An 18,551-nucleotide genomic window follows, 5' to 3' on the forward strand; every position below is an offset into this window, starting at 1 on the left:
ATGCACTACACTGTAGCAAAAAGTGTAGGATATTGTATTGTATTGCGTAGTTATGATTGCGTAATCATAACTGGCTGATGACAAACCCGAAGACCCAATAATATCTGCTCATAATTACATTATAGTGTGTTTGGAAGCATTTATTATGGTTATAACAGTTATTGTTTTCATTTGTTCCCAGAAGAAGCAAGTTCATCAGTCCATTTGTGGTAAACTTGGCAAAGGATGCTATCCTCAATCATGTCGTGAAAGATTTCTATAATATAAAAAAAAGCAAAATAGATTATTTTATGTGGAGATGTGGAGCAAGCATTCAGATCCTTTAGTTAAAGTAAAAAAATATTAGAACACGGTCAGTAAAAAAGTCAGATTTTGTTCAGTTTTATCTAACCACCACTCCAGACTGCTCCTAGTCACTTTCCACCACTGCTTACATTACATTTGAATTGTATTTACTAAGCTCAAAGGAGCAAAACATTGTCAACAGGTTTTATATTTCATCATTATACCTGCACATCCCAGTCCTGTGGGGAGGGGCATCCTCAGAGAGCCTGCCGAGTGCCTGAGACGCTCACTGAGGGATTTCTGCACCAGGGCCAGGGTGCAGTCTTGATGCCACACTGGCAACTCCAAGGCCAGCATGCACTGAATGATTCGGTACTTCTCATCAGCGGTCAGCAGCCCCCTCTGGTGGGCCACATACACCATGAAGGACATGTCGATGTTGACTGCTTCACCGTGAAGTAAAGCCGGCAACACAGTCTGTGCAGTCAGAAAAGATGGAAATGGTCATACTTTAAAATGTGCCATAAATGTAAAATCTTTATATTCTTCACTAGGCCAATCAATAATCAATAAAAGAAGCTCCCACACAGTTTACAGACTTAAGACGTTCTGAGACTCTTCGTGTCCATTCTGTAAATAAATACAGTGGAAACTACTTCTTGACCATTTCTAATTCAGGGCTGATGAGGTGACCAAAATCCACCAGCCTGTCCAGATCATCCTCCCACAAGTTAGGAGCCAGTTCCTCCAGCATGGTCTCTATGGCGATGCGGGTCGATGCTGCCGCACTGTCTTCCTGTTCTGAGCAGGACTGCAGCTTGGAGTGCAGCATCTTCCTGCCTTCAGCTTCCAGCAGCTCAAACAGGCCTCTGTGCTTCATCAGAGCCATCTAAAGTTTGGTTGGAGAATTACAATGACCTATTGTGAACTGCAATGTGAATGCCCTAATACTAAAAAATTAAAATCACATGCGTAAGGTTTTACAATGTATATTGTTGCAGTAAATATAAGTTCTCAGTCATACGATGATTCCATTAGTTGTATTTAGCCTGTGTTTCCAGTACAAAACTTCACAATCATTATGGGGCACTATGTTTTTAAAACGTATGAACAAGATGGACTTTGTGCACACAAATTACTATATGGTTTGAGTTCTAACAATTTACTATTTTGTGTTCAAAATCAAAACCTTATTCATACATTTCAACATACTGTAGCTTATAGGTGCAAGGTTGTTTTTAGTGTAACTGTCAAATTCCAGAGCCCATGTGCTGCTTTCTGCTTGCAGCCAAATTACCATGCACAGTCTTTTTCTCAGCATCAAGAAGTCAGCGTGAAAACATATTTCGCACACTTGTTTATTAATGGGTCACCACATGCACTAACACGAGGAAGATCACTCTCGACCGTTAATCGTGCATCAACAAGCACCTTCAACATCTCAGCCATTCCGTTAGAGATCTGACGTGGTGGCAGCGTTTGGAAGAATGAACGATCTAAAAACGTTGCCACGGGTGGGACGTAACTTCCCAGCTTGTTTTTCCCACCAGCAAAGTTGACCCCTGTCTTTGCCCCCACACTGGCATCAATGTAGGAGAGTAAAGTGGTGGGCACTCGAATATATGGAGTCCTACGGCGATAGAGAGATGCTGCCAAGCCCACCACATCCAGACAAACCCCCCCACCAATGGCTATGATTGGTTCAGAGCGCCTGTCAATACCAAACTTATGAATGTCCTCCAGGATCTTGGTTACTAACTCCAGACCCTTGTTCTCTTCGGTGGTGGGCAGAGAGAGAATCTTGTGAACAACATTTCTGGCCTCAAGGTAGTGAGTAACCTGGGAACCATACAGCTGATTCACAGTTTCATCAATCACTACAATGCGTTTGACAGGTTTGGAGTTATCCATTGTGCCCTTAAGTTCTTCTTTTCCTAAATGACCCCAGAGCAATGTGTCATTAGTGGGATCCAGCAGGTTTTGGCACTGAATGACTCTGTAGGTGAAAACGATGGGGCTCACCACGGTCCAGGAAACTCCATGTTCGGACTTATTTTCATAGCTGAAAATGATTAACAATAAAGCAACAAATGGAAAAAAAAAACAGGTTATGTTGTAGATCCAGTTCAGAGTTTGATTCAGTGCTTAGTTGTTGAGACTAAAAGAAAAACCTGCTGAAATTCTTGTAACTTATATTTTTACTATTACTTTTTAGGTATGTTTACTTAGGCGTTTCGATCATGTACTAATCAACATTTTACATTCGAATGCTGTTCTAAACTTAATGCATTATTGTAGTTTGAACTACCACAGTAGTTGTATAACAGTACTTTGTGTATAATTTTAGACTTTCACTAAAATGACTAAGGAAAATGTACAAAGTAGGACTTTTACTAATAATAGTTATCGTTAAGGTGTAATGTTATAGCATCTAAATAGTTCTTCTTTTGCTACTGTACATATTTGCCATGAGAGGCGTGAACTTAAAATAGAATGATATTTCACCTCCCCCCACTCTGTAGAGCATGTGCACATACAGTTGAAACCATAATTGAAAAGAGCTTCCTTAGTAAAGCATGTATGGTTTTTATCGGTTGTTTTTATTACAGCCTAATTGAATTATTTTATTTTGTACCCGTTAATATTACATATTACAGTATTTATTCTTTAAAAAACTTTTTTATTAGCAGTTTATCAGTTTCTTTACATGCAGTACTCACATTTTAGCCTCTGACACCTTTCCTTCTGCCAGTCGGTGCTGCTCAGCTTGTCTGATCCACGTTCCTCTCACTTGGACCAAACTAAACTTTGAGCTATTAGAAATCATGCTCCCCGAGTACCAACCTGCCTGTGCCGTCGTGCTTCAAGGATGTCGCCAAAAAGAACGTGACCGTGGCTCCACAAACATATCTGTGCTCACACTTGGCTTCCTTGACTCAGGGGGCTGAGGGTAAGCATAACAACAAATGCAGAGGCTGACACATATACATACACACATATACAATGCTACTTCCAAAAAAGTTGGGACAATTTGTTAAACGTAAATACAGGTAGAATGCAATTATTTGCAAATCGCATCAATCCATATTTTATTCACAATAGAACATTTACTACATATCAGATGTTGAAACAGAATTTTTACTATTTAATGGAAAGTATTAGCTTATTGTGAATTTGAAGGCAGCAACACATCTCAAAAAAGTTGGAACAGGGTGATTTTTACCATTGTGTCTCCTCCCCTCTTCTTTTAACAACTGTTTGTAAATGTCTTGGAGGTGTGGAGACCAGTTTTTGGAGGTTAACGAGAGGAATGTTGTGCTAATCTTGCCTGATGCAGCATTCTAGCTCTTCCACAGTCCTGGTCCTTTGTTGCTGGATTTTTTGTTTTATGATGCACCAGATATCTTCTATTGGTGAAAGGTCTGGAATGCAGGCAGCCCAGTTCAGCACCACAGTTTTCCATTTTGCCTCAGATTATTTTAAATGAGCTTTGGCTCAGAGAACAGCCCAGCATTCCTGGATCATGTTCACATATGGCTTCTTCTTTGCATGATACAGCTTTAACTTGTGGATTCCACAGCAAACCGTATTCACAGACACTGATCTCTGGAAGTGTTCCTGAGCCCATGCAGTGATGTCCAGAGGCAGTTTGTCACAGATTCGTGAACCTCTGCCCATCTTTACACTCAAGAGGCTCCGTCTCTCTGAAATGCTCCTTTTATACCCAGTCGTTACTGACCTGCTGCCAATTAACCTAATTTGTTGTCAAATGCTCCTCCATTTGTTTTTCATTTGCAGCCATTACTTTTCCAGCCTTTTGTTGGAGTTTGTGTGTTGAGTTTTGATGTGTCAACAGGTTTGTTGCTGCCATCAAATTCAAAATTAGCTAATATCTTTCATGAAATAGTAAAGTGCCTCAGTTTTAACATCCAATATGTTGTTTATGTTCTACTGTGAATAAAATAGGGGTTAATTAGATTTGCAAATTATTGCATTCTGTTTAATTTACGTTTTACATATAAACTTTATATAAATGCATGCTATATCTTTCATACAGTACATTTCAATATGCAGCACAGGCATGACAAGACAGTGGTGCTGTTTGCCTAATATTTAAGTTTTTAAAAATCTATAATTTTTTTTTCCTTGAAGAGAACTCATTGTGTTCAAAGGTCAGAGGTGGAGGGAAGACATGCAGCAAACAATCAAAGCAGCCAGCAAACCTCTGATATCTCCGCGGCTTGCTCTACAAGTTCTCCTGCCTCGTGACAGGAGCTACAGTCCAATTCCAGCTCATAATTGCAGTTGTCCATTCCCTGCTCATCCCTCTCACTGGACTCCACGTCTGTATAAGGAAAAACAGTGGCCCACTGCCCTCTCACATGTTTCCAGTAGCAGGGGCATTAAGTCATGGAAATGACAATGCAGACAGGCAGGAGTGCTGCAGTCATCTGGTAGAAGAAAGTGTAGACAGATGCAAATAGTTTGGTGTGAAAAACCCTCTAAAAATGTCATCTAGTGTAATGTTGTAAATAATTAACACCAGAGTTTATGGGTTTTTCTTTTTAATTGCATCAAGTGGGTTTACCAATACCTCCACTGTCAGGCTGGTATGAATCATCAGAGGAGAAATGACTCCTGGTGCTGCTGTTAAACTTGCTGGGACACATGGGGAAGCTGGATCCACCCTATTCACTTTCACCCATTGGATCATGGAAGCTGGGATTAGTGTCCATCTTGTCCAATTCTCACTCTTGCATTTTGTTTGCGTACCCCCTCACCCATTCTCTTTCTAGATGGGCTGAAGGCACAAACATTATTGGTGAAAAACCAAACTGGAAACCAGAATCGATTATATTTCTGCCACACTGAGGCAGTTATAATTATTTACAGCACCATGTACACGCAGCGTGTAGTGAAATATTCTATTATTAAGTGTAATTGTATAAAAATTTATTTACTTGACTAAGATGGTTGGAATTTGCTTTCTAGATTATCTGTTTGGTTATTCATCCAGCACATTGACCCTTAACATCTGAAACGTTCATGCCTCTGAGCACACAGCAGCGATCGATACCCACCAACCAGGAAGTTCAAGTAATCTGTGATGGCATAATGCATAGATCTATTTACCTTACGTCAATTGTAAGACAATCTAAGCCATTTATCACCTGCTAGATTGAGCAAGTCATGACATGACTTACATAAAATTATCTCACCAACATTTATTACCCATCAGTGACTCTGACATGACAGTGGGTTTGGAAACCACACCTGCAGACACCACAGGTTTCATTTGCGGTTTCTTTCATAAGAAATCATCATTTCATCATCTGAAACAATGATGAACAGTTATCACCAAGGCAGAAAAAATATATCAATGACACAAAGTATTCACATTTACCATGAAGTATTTATTATTCATAGAGATGCATTGTTTTACAATAATGGTAAATCTACAGTATCTACTCTTACAAGCTCAGTTAGAGCAAAATTCAACAATGTTCATGGAAGTGGTGAAACACCAACAAGTATAAAGAAGATTCATAATCTTTTAATCAACTGATTATACTTAAAATACAAATATATCAGATCATGTTGGCAGTGAACATTTTCATTCCTTTAAGCAACGTTTTCTTTACTTCCTCTACAAATTTTCATACAACTACTAAAATAAAATTAGGTAGTGAGGCCCCAGCATAGCATAGTAGCTACAAAGGGGAGAATCTTTTCATTGTGAAGTGCTAACTATCAATGTTCTCTTTCCTTTGGTTTCTCTGTTCATCATGGTCCTTCTGTGTGCAGATATATAAAATAAGCAAAATCATAAACAGGCAGTTTCACAAATGTGTGTTTGTGATCTCACTCTACTACACAGAAAGAATTAAGAGCTAGATTAAAAGCAATCTAAAAAAAAAAACAAAAAAACAAAAAAGACAAGAAAGGCTGCTAAATGTGGAAAAAAATCCTATCAGATCTGAGTGTTTGGTTATGTAGATGAAACTTTTGTTTGCTGGAATACAATGTCGGACAGCGAGGCTGTGAGTGAGACGGCCTTGCTGTGGACAACTTGAATGTCATAGTCAGAGAGAAGGCACACGATCAAGATGAAGGCTGGGTCTCTGCGGGCTGCCGTGATCTTCATCTTGGTTCATCTCTGGACTGTGGCCATGCTCGTCTGTGCTCTCTGGTGATTCATAAGGATAATTTTCACATATCTCCTCATCCTCCTGCTCCTCTTTAATGCTGGTGTGATAAAAGTCAAGAAAGAAAGGAACTGTATAAATGAACTGGACTTGTTATCACATACAGTAAATCACAGCAGAATCACATCCACTAGATCTGGGAACATGACTCTGGAGATGACCCTTACAAAGCTTGTGGAGGGGACTGTGTTGCACTGCTGTCACTTTGGTATCCAGATCCATTAGCAAGGGCTCCATTCATCTGCTCCTGGAGAACATGAGGCAAAGAGTGCAATGGGATGCTGCCCAAAGAGGCTGGGTTGTGAAGTGAGCTGTTGCCATCTAGACCCACACGCTGAAATACAAATTGACAGTTGTTGAATTTATAACTCTACATGGTATAGTATTACATGGCTATCAGACACATCACTGTCAAATGTTACCTTAGTTTGCCCACTGCAACAGCCACACATTACATACAACATGTTAACTAAACATAGAGCCTGAAATATCAGCCATCCCTTACCTGATGAGCAGACCCAGCTAGGCTCTGGTTCTGGGAGTTCTTCAGCAGAGATCTGTTGTACATAAATATGTGAGCAAGTTGAAAATCATTTACAGTAGCATCAACATCTGAACAACACAAGATATGCGTCCGATAGTGTGAACCAACTTCTAATGTTAACATTAGCCAGCTGTAGCTGACTAAATGTGCAACAAGCTTAATCATTTGTTTACCCCTTCTGAAGTCAAGTGCCAACTGCTTCAGCAAAATGACTGAAAAACAATAATTCTACCACTGGCTTCAATAAAAACTACTTATGAGCTGGGCTATAATGGCAAATTTGACAGGCGTGGCAAAAGTTACTTGCCAATGTACACACTGTAGCTCCAGGGCTGTTTGTTTAATGAAACCCACACAAGAGTTTGAGTCATCATTGCAAAACTTGACAAACTAAAAATTAAACTATCTGATGACATTTTTGATTGCTGATAGTGGTTTAACAAGGGGAGTGGTCAACTCTGTGTTAAAGTCTATGTTTGGCTTGAAGTATTATGCAAACAACAACAGATGTGGCACTAGTTCACAAAATCATGTTTTACAAAGTTTGATTATGTGATGGCCTCTGCAGACAGGATCATTATTCCTGAACCTGCAAGGCTAATATCACGTATACAGTAATTATTAAAGGTTAACTGGGCCCTTGTCCAACTAAATATTACTGTGTTCAAATGTTAAAAAGCAATGGTCAGATGTCCTTCTTCTCTCCTTTAACCATTTTGTAAGTTATTTTTCGTTTTATGTAGGTGGGGCACATGTGCACGGACAACTGAAAAAATGAGATAACATGCCAAATGTTATCTTGGGAGCACAGCCGAGCCTTGAACCTGGAACCTTGTTTACAGTAAACATTGTGTGTATTTATGAGATGTAGCTACAAGGTCAAATACTGACGGGTATCTGAATTCTAGTCATATATTAAAGCCCAGGCTTTTGGCTTCATGTCCAGATGTACATACACATTTCCAGCAGTCTTCTGGGGCCTTCGTCTATGGAACTCAATCTCATCTACGGTCCATACAGCTCCCTTCACATTCTCCAAACGAACAAAGCATTTATGGAGGCTGAGGTTGTGTCTGACAGCATTCTAGAAGATACAAATAGCAATTGAATACATCTGAAGCACTGAATTAGCATTTATGTGGTTACAATAAAAATAAATGTAAATAAGAGTGAACATTTCCAACACACTGTTATATTATATTACATTATATTACAATGATTTTTACGATCTGGCAGTCAATACCTTCCAGGTAGCTGCATTACGCCTAAAATATGCAAAGTTTCTTGTGAACCAGTTGTAGATTTCATTTAATGTCAGCTGATTGCGAGGTGATTCGAATATTGCCTGAAAGAGAAGAAAAGTGTGTATGCTTTACTAGAAACAATAAAAGATGCAGATCTGCTTCATTTACTTTTGGTCATCCAACCCTGACAGGTACAAATGTGGATTTAGATTTTCTCATAGCATTTTAATATCAAGTTAAACGTTACCTGTCTAATGAGAGAGGCATATGTAAATGGAGGTCTAACTTCTGTGCTCAAGTAGAACTCCTTATTATCAACAATATCTGTGGAAAGACATTTCAAGCAGTTTTATTCCATTTATATAAACAATTATGAAACTATGAATCTTAGCAGAAAAATACTTCGATAATAGAATATCAGTTAATTGAGTTATAAGTCATCACCTTGGCTGACAGAGCGGCTGTAGCGTCTCCGTACAGGGGTTCCAGTGAACATGCTATTGGGAGTGAAGACTGAAGGGGATTCAGAGAGTGGTGTCAGGGGTGTAGATGGTGCCGTGGCACTCTGAGACAAGCTCATAGGTGCAGGGCCTTTGGGCAATGTTGCCTGAGAGAAGGATGCATTAGCCACCAGATTCACCTGGAAAAAAAATGAAGCAGGAAAACATCAGTCTGACTACAGGCAAAACAATATTTATCTTAATTGAAGGAGACAGTCATGGCACGTACTTACCGGCTGTGCTGCTGGTTTGGGTTCAGAGGACTTGAGATGAGCCATCATAGCTTGCAGCCGTTCTTTGTCCTTCTTCAGCTGTGTTAGGTGAGAAGACAGAAATAGAAGTTGAGAGCTGGTGAATTCACAGATTGTGTTCAATGACGAAAAGATAGTCGGTGTGGGAACTACTTCTTTTCTGGCATCCTGAAAAGTGTAATTATCTAAAGACATCACTTCTGTTTATAGGCCTGGTGTGAAAACACACCACTGCAAACATCGCTGTCAAGAGTTAATAAAAAGAAGAAGAAAAAAAAACACAATTTGCCTCTCAGTAGTTTTTAAAAAGATTTCTATACCTCACTCTGTTGAGCAATGGCTAAGTAATGTTTGTAATAATAAACAGCTGTTAATTCATTAAACAGGCGCTGTCAATTATATGAAAATAAATGATCCATACCTGCAATTCCAACTGCTGAACAACCTGCATCTGCACACGACACTGTGCTGTACTCTTGTCATCCAGTGTATGTTCATTGTTCAAATGTCTGCAGGCAAACAAATTCAAATTCATTACAAGGTTTATAGAGCAAACAAAAATCATCTACTGCAATTAATTCTCATGCAAAAAAAAAAAAATAATAAGTACAATTCAACTAGGAAAAATAAAAATACCCATTTAAAGCTGTAAATATATTAGTGGTTCATGTGCAAAATACAGATTATATGTATATTTTTCATACATATTTACTTTGTGTGGCATGTGTACCACTGCACATGCCAATAGAAGATTTAGTAAATGTGCAAAGTCTCACACTCACTTGAGAAATGCCTGGAAGTCTCCAAAGACGGTCTCACACCCAGGCCATTTACACATGCCATTGCCATACAAAGGATGGCTATTCTGTGTGTTTTCATCCAGTGAGCCACTGTAACAGATACAACAGTCAACCAACGATGGAGCTCAGCTCAAGCGTGATAAAAACATGTTATGTAGCAACTAAGCTTGGCACAGTACAGTCTACATTTTTAAATTGCTGTAAGTTAAATAAATGTTTAGTTTGAATTCCTATGATTACACTTCTGAAGCACCTTTCTTTCCTTTTCAGGAGTGTGTGATGACTGTTGGCGGTAGAATGTTGACTGGAAGACTCTCTGGTGTCTCCACCAGTGGACAAGATGCTACCATTCTCACAACCTGAAATGTTAAAATATAAATATACAGCTTTTACTCAAAATAGTAACACAAATAGAAAGAGGACAAGAGGCCAGAGCAATGCCGTTACAACTGTAAGATGGCTCACCTGGAGCCGCAGAGGGGCTGGTGGGAAGAACAGACAGCAGGCCTTGCCTCTGCAGGTTGAGAAGATGCTGCTGCTGCATCTGAAGGAGCTGCTGCTGGATGGCAATCTGCTGAGCTGTCAGCTGTGACAGAAGGTGAGCCAGTTTTTACCCATATCCCAAACCAAAAGATGCTCAATTAACAGAAATCCATATCAGAATAAAATAAATGCTATAGATTACACAGAATGCCTAAGACTACCACAGGTACTAATGGTGCAACTATACCAGGTGCTGCCAACCACCCAGCTTAAAGATAATGAATTCACTTACTGTTGTTAAAACAAACCCTCCATTTGAGCTGTGACACAAGTTCTGATGCTTTTTATTTTTATCATAATATTATGAGTTCATAAAACAATGTGGACAGAAAAACTATCACCTTTACTCCATTTGCTTGTACAGCAGACTTTATAGAAGAAATGCCTTTCTGTTTTACCTAAATGGACAAAAACTACATCGCTGTCATTTCACACTGCTGCCCTGTGCAATCAGCCAAGTCCCAACTTGCATTATGATTTCCCGTTAATAGTCAAAAGTAATTACACGTAAGATGCAATTGAATGGAGAGATTTACAATGGGAGACATCCAAGACTGATGACATCATAAGCAGACATAAATTAAGTGTAATGTCTTTTAGCCATTTTTACACACAAAACAAAAATAACTTTAACAGACAGCTAAATGTTAACAAGTCCACAAGTCAGGAAGTACGAGACAGAGCAACATGTAGTTTATGAACACGTGATCTCACTGTAAGCACTTGGAAAAGATCCATGCAGCTTTCAGAGGAATTAGAATTTTTTTTTTTAATAAATGAGTGCTTTGCTCAGTTAAAACCACATCCTATGAAATCCACATCTGTTACTGTTACAGTTTCACCCTCGGGTGCTTTTATTTTACTTACACACCAAGTAGAGCCCAGAACATGTTAGTCCTTGTTGTCAGAGATCAGACATTCTTACAGTAATATTCCAGTCTGTGCAACAAAATTATTATAATTACAGTAATTTTAGGGTTAGTTATTCTATTATTTAACCTTTAGTATTACTGAACTAAGGTTTGTCCCCAATATGGGAACGGATTATTCTTGAAGTATCTTGAAGTATAATGTTTCACTTTAATGACCAAACATGTTGTTCTGATAATAAAAATGATGCTACAAAGGGTTAGTTACCTCTTGGCTTACAATCCCAGCATTCTTCTGCTGAAGCAGCTGTATATTTAACTGGTCTTGTTGATTCTTGAAGACTTCTTGAATTTGCTGCTGCAAAAATGGTAAACGTTCAGTTTAGCAAAATAAAACCAACATGGACATGGACGAATACATCACTTTTCCAAGCAAACCTTACCTGGTGTAACATGAGTGCTTTCTGCTGCTGGAGAAGGGCCTGGAGTTGGTGAGGACTGAGGACCTGCTGCTGTGGTGTCTGCTGCAGCTGCTGCGGTGCCTCTGCTGGTGGGGTCATCATGGACAAAGTGGCAGGAACCTGCATCGTCCAAAACAACATCAAGTTCAAATCTATGCTAGGAAAAAAGAGAAATATAACATGTAGGCTATTCTTAGCGTGTTTGTGTGTACCTGCCAATTATATTTAATCTATTGGGACTGCATTCCAGTGAAAACAACAGGTATGTTTACATGTAAATGAGAAACTGCATATGTTCAATCATGGTAGGGGATTATGAGAGTCGCCGTCATATCTCTTTACATGTAACAGAGTTTCTAAGAGGCTTTCTAACAAGATTAGCAAGAATTAGACTTTAGAATTGAATTGTATATAAAAATAGCAAAGGACAGTATAATTAGTATTAATGCATCCTTTTTTCCTTGTAGCTGTGATTAAATCTGTCAATTATTTGGTGGTTAATCAATTGTTTGTCTGTCTATTAACACCAGAAAATGGCAACAAAAATTGCTTGTTGTAACCCAGCCAACCCAAGATGAAGTCTACGGTTTCTTGTTTTGTCATGCAAATAGTCCAAACCATGCAATATTTACTTTACTCTCATGTGTGACAAAGCAAAGAATGAAAATTTTAACATTTGTGAAACTGGAGCCAATAGCGATCTGACATTATGGTTTAAAAGATGACCAAAACTGTTATCCGACGCATGAAATTAGCTTTGTTTTCAATCTATCAAGTATTTGACAAATGACTATAACTCTACAACTAGGCCTACTAGAAATAAAAAGCTACTCACAGTACTTACTTGTTATTTCAGCATTAGCAGTCAGTTGAGCAAACTGAACTACTGCCATTCCAGCTAAAAATGAGCACAAACAACAACAACACTGGATGGCTTTGGGGAATTAAGAGCTCCATCAAAACAACAACCAGTAACCACAAAAACAACAACAACCAACAACAACATCCTCTGCTAGGGATGCAGCAATTACCAAACCTCCCCCCTCACTTGTCAAGCTTCACAGCTCAAGGGATGTTTACAGTAAACATAAACAGAGTAATCAAAATTGCACAGAGATATAAATAATGAATAAAAAGCATACAGAGCCTGTTTACGAAAACAGAATTTGAGAATCGTATTTTAATTAAGGTCTGAACCACAAACAAACATTTCTCTCCAAGGCAGAGTCTGTTTTGAATCGAGTAAACAAACTGACAGTGAATTTCACACAGGCTTTGGGGCTAACAATAACGGATGACTTCTTTCTGAGTTTGTCCTTTCCTTATGAAATTCAATGCTGCAGAGGTGGCCACCAAAGCAATGAAAACAGGTCTATCCCACAGACAGAGCCAGCTGGCCCCTCTATTTTTCTGTGGACACCATCAACACAGCAACAGCCTTTGCCTAATCCCTGTTGCCATGGCAGCCAGCAAGTCTAAACATCTTCTGTTGTTGTTATTGTTGAAAGTCATACCAGTGAGCAACTGAGTGTAAACACAGATCTGTTCCCGCAAGACTGGTCTTGTGAACTCTGAGATGACTGACAGCAAATAGAAATGCTAAAAACTTGCTGAAAAACAAACACAATATGCCTTCCCTTTTCTGAGTTAACACTTACTAACATGCCCTGATGGGTGTGGCCCAAGTAAGAGTAGCATTTAGAAAACCACATAACTTGTTGAAAACTCAAATAAAGACTTAACATAAATATAAATCTAATCAAACAAAATCCATTTAACAAACCTGGTAGTCTCCACTGAAAAGTCAGTCTGGGCACAAAAAAAAATAATAAAAAAAAAATCATCCATCAGCAATAACAACAGTGCCTGACAAGCTAACAGAACCTTGCTAGCCTACACAATGTGAGCATAAACAACACTAACAATAAGACACTGCTCCCCCCGCCCAGCATGAGCTGTGCTCTCCCTCCTGTTTAAAAACAGTACAACCTTCCCCCATCCCTGTGCTTCCATTCAGCATAAATAAAAAACACAGCACTTTGGAGAAAGTGAGACAGTGAAAGTGTAAGCTTCAGGGATGCCTTTACGTGTAAAAAAAAAAATAAGAATAAGAATAACAACACAACAAACAACCTCACAATAAGCCATCAGCTCTCAGTATGGTGTTATCATTTACCAATGTTTATGTAAAGGGGAAGGATGAAGATGAATGTAGACGCTCCGAATGTTAATGTAACAGAAGGCTTAGCTGAAGTAAAAGCAGCTGCATTAATTGCAACGCACCTTTGCAGCACTAAAATCAAACATTTCCGTAAATAAAAAAAAAAGAACACTTAAATGCTTCGACGCTGAAAGGATTTTCAACTGTTTTTGCTGAAGTAGCTGAAACAAAATGACGCTTCCTTAATACTGGTTAGGCAAACATCAAAGCCAGTAAGCTCTTAATACTTCAAAGGCAATTATGTAACGTCATTGATGATGTCATTGGTATCGTCATATAGTATAAAGTATAAAAATCTTAAAATGTATAAAAGATATTAAAGATCAAGCAATAATTTCCTTCATAGATTAAATGATATGAGGTTTGAATGGTGTTTCTAGCTGAAACTATGCCAAAGTAGTCAGGTGCCAAACAATGTACGGAAGAATAATAATAATGGTTATAAAGATTAGGACAACATTAATGATATCTTTTATTTTTGTTTTGCTTATCCTGTGAGTCCAGGGTCGCCACAGCGGCACAGTATTTACGTCGGATGTCGTTCCTGAAATTACCATTTAAGGCCAAGGCAACAGTTTAATGACCTTTTGTTCCATCAGTCAAAAGTGAAAAGATAAGTACCAAATGTTTAAATGTAAAAAGATGCAAAAAAGAAATACATGGCTTTCTGCTTACAAACTACTTAAACATCTAATCAACTCTCAACACTACAGGTTTCATGTTGAACAATTTGATGACACATCAGGCAACCATTTCACTGTCAGTGAATTTACATGAATTTAAGTAATCGGGTTACAGTCAGCTTTCTCAGAACAGCTGATTTCTTAACTGGTAGACTTCCCTTGTAGAATGCCAACTTCTCAGCCATGTATGCTTGTAGGCAGGTACACCTTCAGCTTTCTCCAACAGCGCATGTGCATAACATACAGTAGGACTCCAGGGTAGCGAAAGGCTGAATGAGGGAGACCTCAATGAGGCCTCCTTTTCAAATCAAAGTTCCCACAAACTCTGACAAAAAAATAAAACTAACATAAAGTGCCTTAATAAGTCACTTTCCACAGCTGATTTTTTTTTTAAATGCAGACAGTTTGCCCCTGTCCCTGCAATGTCCTTCTGCAGCAGCACGAAAACACCAAACAGAAGAAAGACAGTGAGAAAGCAGCATTTTCTGTCAATATAAAGTTAGAATTTGTCAACCAGTCCTCTAAAACAGGTCTGAGGTGGAGGAGAAATCAGAGCACTTGTCTGCTGTATTTCCTTAAATACATTTAAACTTCCCCAATTACCCAAGAACGCTGATTTCTCTGAGTAACCTGGTTAATCATAGTGCATGTAAATGCAGTCAGTTTGAGCAAAGCATAGACTCAGCACTAAATATATTGGTACATGTTTTCTTTAAACCAATGGTGATGTACTATACAGATGCAGATGGGAAAGACTGACCCTTGGTGCCTCTGGAGGAGTCTGGCTGCTGCTCAGTCGACTCTCATTCTCAGTATGACTCCCGTTCTCTGTCTTACTTGCTGGAATGGCGTGGCTTGTTGGTTCTGACCCAGACTCATGCATCTGGACTTCACTGGCCTGAGAAAGGAAAGTGTAAATCAGAACAACTGATTGAAGCACAGCAGTATAATGATATACAAAAAGAAGACAACAAGAATACTACTTTCTGAATAGTTTTATAAAGCTATCACTTCACAAGGTAATTAGAGGTCCATTCTGCATGCACAGTTAAACATTATCCGGTACCCTCTGAAATTACCCAATAATGCAGTCATTCACTATGAAAGAGAAACTGTGTTTAATGTAAAAAGCTAAAGCAAAAAAAAAAAAAAATGAACAACTACAATGTTAAAGCTCTACCCACCAAGACAAACATTCTCGTCTACTAGTGAGAGAGGAACATGCTTGGTCTATTTGTTGAATAACCCAATGCTGCCATGACTACTGTAAACACAGGGGCCCTGGGTCCGTGTTTATGTGCAAACATATCTTCCTTCTGGAACAATTTACCATTAACCAGGTGGTGCGATAAACGGCTGTGGCAGGTAGTACAATGCACAAGTAGGCTTTTATGTATACAGCTTGGGAGTGTTTGAGTCAAAAGCTAAGCAGCATAAACAAAGGTAAATAAAGAAGGCAAACAAACAAAGTGAACAGATGGAAACCTACACACAAAGCTTCAAATGAAACAGATATAGCCTCAAGGTTAATTGCATTATTTTTAGGGCTAGCAAACTATCAAACTCACATACTGAAATAAAGCTGTTATTCCATCGGTAAGGCACCACCGATCATCAACATCAATATCTGGCTAAATCTAACAATCGGTTTAGCCAAAATACACTTAGATACCAAGAGGAAGCTACAAAACAATGTAAAAGAAACATGCTCAGGGTTTCCTGCATTTATATGTGACTAATAGTAATAATGAAATAGGTCTAGATCCGGTGATGTGTCATTCGTAGACAAGTTGTAACATACATGGTTAAATCTGAAGGCATTTTTGCAATCTTAAACATATCTAATCAAAGCAGGCAGCTGTTGGTTAAGTTTCCAAGTTTTCTCTGTTTACTTTTGCTTTCAGGATCAGGATAAGTTCTGAAGACAATGGGCTGTGTTTCCTGTAGACATTTCTGAAGATGTCGGGGGTGATTTTGGTTGGAATAACAGATTGAATATGGAGTTCATTTCACATTAGTTACATTGGGCATTGCAAAAAAAATCCAAACTGGATACTATAAGATTATGGTAACTGAACAGCCATTCTGCACTGCAGCAGTTTTTAGAATTGGATGAATAATAAGCCCATGAAGATTTTTTTGTAATGAAGGCTCTCTCATTAGAGAGCAACTCTGCAGCAGTGGTGCCTGTCACGCTTTAATAAATCTAAAGGAAACACTGCAAAGAGGCCTTTCCTTAAGAGAAAGTAAACAATACACACCTATCCCATAAGATTATATTTTTGACAACTGGTTTCACACATGAACTATTAATCAAAATTGCTATGGTTACAGATGCTTTAATAATGAAAACCCAATTGAAAATATACTTTTATATTAGAAATGCTTTAATACTGGAGAAGTGTGAAGAAACGATTTTCAAATCGTTCACAGACTAAACGTAACATTTCGGCAAGTTCATTTTTCAAAAGGTAACAACATATCACTACAAAACGTATCCACCCTATAGTTTCCATTATCCAGCCAAGTATATTAACTAAATTACAGTCACAATCCTAAGACCTTGAAAAAGTTGGTCAGTATTTTATGATACTCTGAACCTGTCATAGGGGGTCTCGCCCTCAGTCTAGGTTTCAATCCGATCCTTGTCACTGGGAGCTTTCAAAAGAAACCGGATGACTGGTCGAACCGTCTAAGAAAGACTTAGCACTAAAAAAGTTAGACACGTTATATATTCGTTCTTCGTTATTGCAGTCGGGGCTCATTTAGGAAGCTTGGATTAAAATCCCCCACGCTGACTTAGCTACACCGTTCTCCTGAACACAGCCGAGCACTTCAGCAAACGATTACACGTTACACACAAAAAAATCGGAATTAACGTTAACGTCATTCAACGTTATTCAACCTCTGATAAAAGCACTAAGAAAACGTTTGTTTTGCCATTCACGGCAAGCGATTTCTCAGTAAGTTAGCTTAATGCCATATGAATGAAAACGACATCCGTTAACACCAACTACTGCAGTCTGAGATTTGCAGTGAGGAATGGAGCATTTAGCTTGGCATATATCCGGAGCAAACACGAGGTTTTAAACTTCTGTATATTAACGAAGCAGATAACACGGATCTTCAATAACCTGTGCTAACTGGACTGGAAACCAGTTATCGACCCACTTTGTATGTAGCGTTTGGCTGCGTTAACAGTGTAACAAAAGCTAGCAGCCTTTCCTCACGCTAGCATCTAAGAAACGTTTCTCGTCTTATTGCCTGTTAATAACACAATTGAATTAACGCTAAATTCAATATTCATATAACGACTGTGGGCGCGCTGTAGAAAAACGTGTACTCACCGAATTGTGTGCGGACGGACAGTCTGGGACTCGACAGTCTTAGAGAAGAGACCTCGGAGATGTGTCTTCCTTGGAACCGAGCTAGCCACAAGTTGCTAACAGAGGGCGTGGCTACGGTAAAAGTAAACAATGGTGACGTCATGCCACACGCGGGACTGCTTCAGATCGTCTTAATAGTATCGAATGTAAGAAACTGATCATTTATTAGAAATGAAAAGGGAGGTTTGGCTTAACTACAGTAAACTATAATTCATTCTTGCATGATTTCGCTATTGCTTTTTGTTGATTTTTCAAGTTACTCTAAAGTAGTCCAGCTATCATTAACCTTCCATGGTCACGTTTAGATAAACTAACATTTTAGCCCACAAATTTGATGTAGCTATCTAGAAACATTTTGCTCAAAAATAACAATGGACCTCGTTATCTGAAAGTATAAATCTCGTAAAAACAGTTACACTTTCAACGTTTTATAAGATTTTGAGTTTTTTTTTTTTTTTTTTATGAAATATTACATAGTCACATAAAAACTCAATTATTTAACATACAGCAAATGTTCAGATTGTACAGGCAAAGCCATGGTGCAGTTGTGCTGCATAT

General features: G+C 38.7%; 2 protein-coding genes across 4 annotated transcripts; both read right to left on the minus strand.

Moving 5' to 3' along the window:
* Positions 1–53: 53 nt before the first annotated feature.
* Positions 54–3,236, minus strand: LOC137139909 (2-epi-5-epi-valiolone synthase-like). Its single transcript, XM_067527811.1, has 5 exons — positions 3,006–3,236; positions 1,717–2,347; positions 950–1,174; positions 510–762; positions 54–256 (listed from the first exon to the last, which is right to left on the minus strand). Exons 1-5 carry the CDS (start codon positions 3,110–3,112, stop codon positions 168–170), a joined length of 1,305 nt encoding a protein of 434 aa, XP_067383912.1. The 5' UTR covers positions 3,113–3,236; the 3' UTR covers positions 54–167.
* Positions 3,237–5,678: 2,442 nt separating this feature from the next.
* On the minus strand, positions 5,679–18,079 carry LOC137139960 (forkhead box protein P1-B-like). 3 transcript variants are annotated; one of them, XM_067527926.1, is made up of 16 exons: positions 17,955–18,079; positions 15,368–15,505; positions 11,686–11,823; positions 11,511–11,597; positions 10,296–10,416; positions 10,084–10,189; positions 9,813–9,920; positions 9,452–9,539; positions 9,013–9,090; positions 8,724–8,919; positions 8,527–8,603; positions 8,279–8,380; positions 7,992–8,119; positions 6,997–7,048; positions 6,659–6,825; positions 5,679–6,531 (listed from the first exon to the last, which is right to left on the minus strand). In XM_067527926.1, exons 2-16 carry the CDS (start codon positions 15,488–15,490, stop codon positions 6,369–6,371), a joined length of 1,734 nt encoding a protein of 577 aa, XP_067384027.1. In that variant the 5' UTR covers positions 15,491–15,505; positions 17,955–18,079; the 3' UTR covers positions 5,679–6,368. The 3 variants fall into 3 exon arrangements, with proteins under 3 accessions (XP_067384027.1, XP_067384026.1, XP_067384028.1); XM_067527925.1 differs by having other exon boundaries at positions 11,511–11,600; XM_067527927.1 differs by lacking the exons at positions 15,368–15,505; positions 17,955–18,079 and adding an exon at positions 13,487–13,498 and having other exon boundaries at positions 11,511–11,600.
* Between the last annotated feature and the right edge of the window lie 472 nt (positions 18,080–18,551).

This window comes from Channa argus, chromosome 13, assembly GCF_033026475.1.
Source record: "Channa argus isolate prfri chromosome 13, Channa argus male v1.0, whole genome shotgun sequence".
NCBI classification, from domain to species: domain Eukaryota; kingdom Metazoa; phylum Chordata; class Actinopteri; order Anabantiformes; family Channidae; genus Channa; species Channa argus.

Excerpts from the sequence above, each read along its gene's own strand:
- LOC137139960 (XM_067527925.1), bottom strand. The coding sequence starts at position 15,490 with ATGCATGAGTCTGGGTCAGAACCAACAAGCCACGCCATTCCAGCAAGT. Across the intron at positions 8,120-8,278 it reads GTAATGCAGCTACCTGGAAG|AATGCTGTCAGACACAACCT; the intron begins GTATTGACTGCC and ends TGTATCTTCTAG. Across the intron at positions 6,826-6,996 it reads TAGCTGGGTCTGCTCATCAG|CGTGTGGGTCTAGATGGCAA; the intron begins GTAAGGGATGGC and ends TTTGTATTTCAG.
- LOC137139909 (XM_067527811.1), bottom strand. The coding sequence starts at position 3,112 with ATGATTTCTAATAGCTCAAAGTTTAGTTTGGTCCAAGTGAGAGGAACG. Across the intron at positions 2,348-3,005 it reads AAGGTGTCAGAGGCTAAAAT|CTATGAAAATAAGTCCGAAC; the intron begins GTGAGTACTGCA and ends AATCATTTTCAG. Across the intron at positions 763-949 it reads TCAGCCCTGAATTAGAAATG|ACTGTGTTGCCGGCTTTACT; the intron begins GTCAAGAAGTAG and ends CTGACTGCACAG.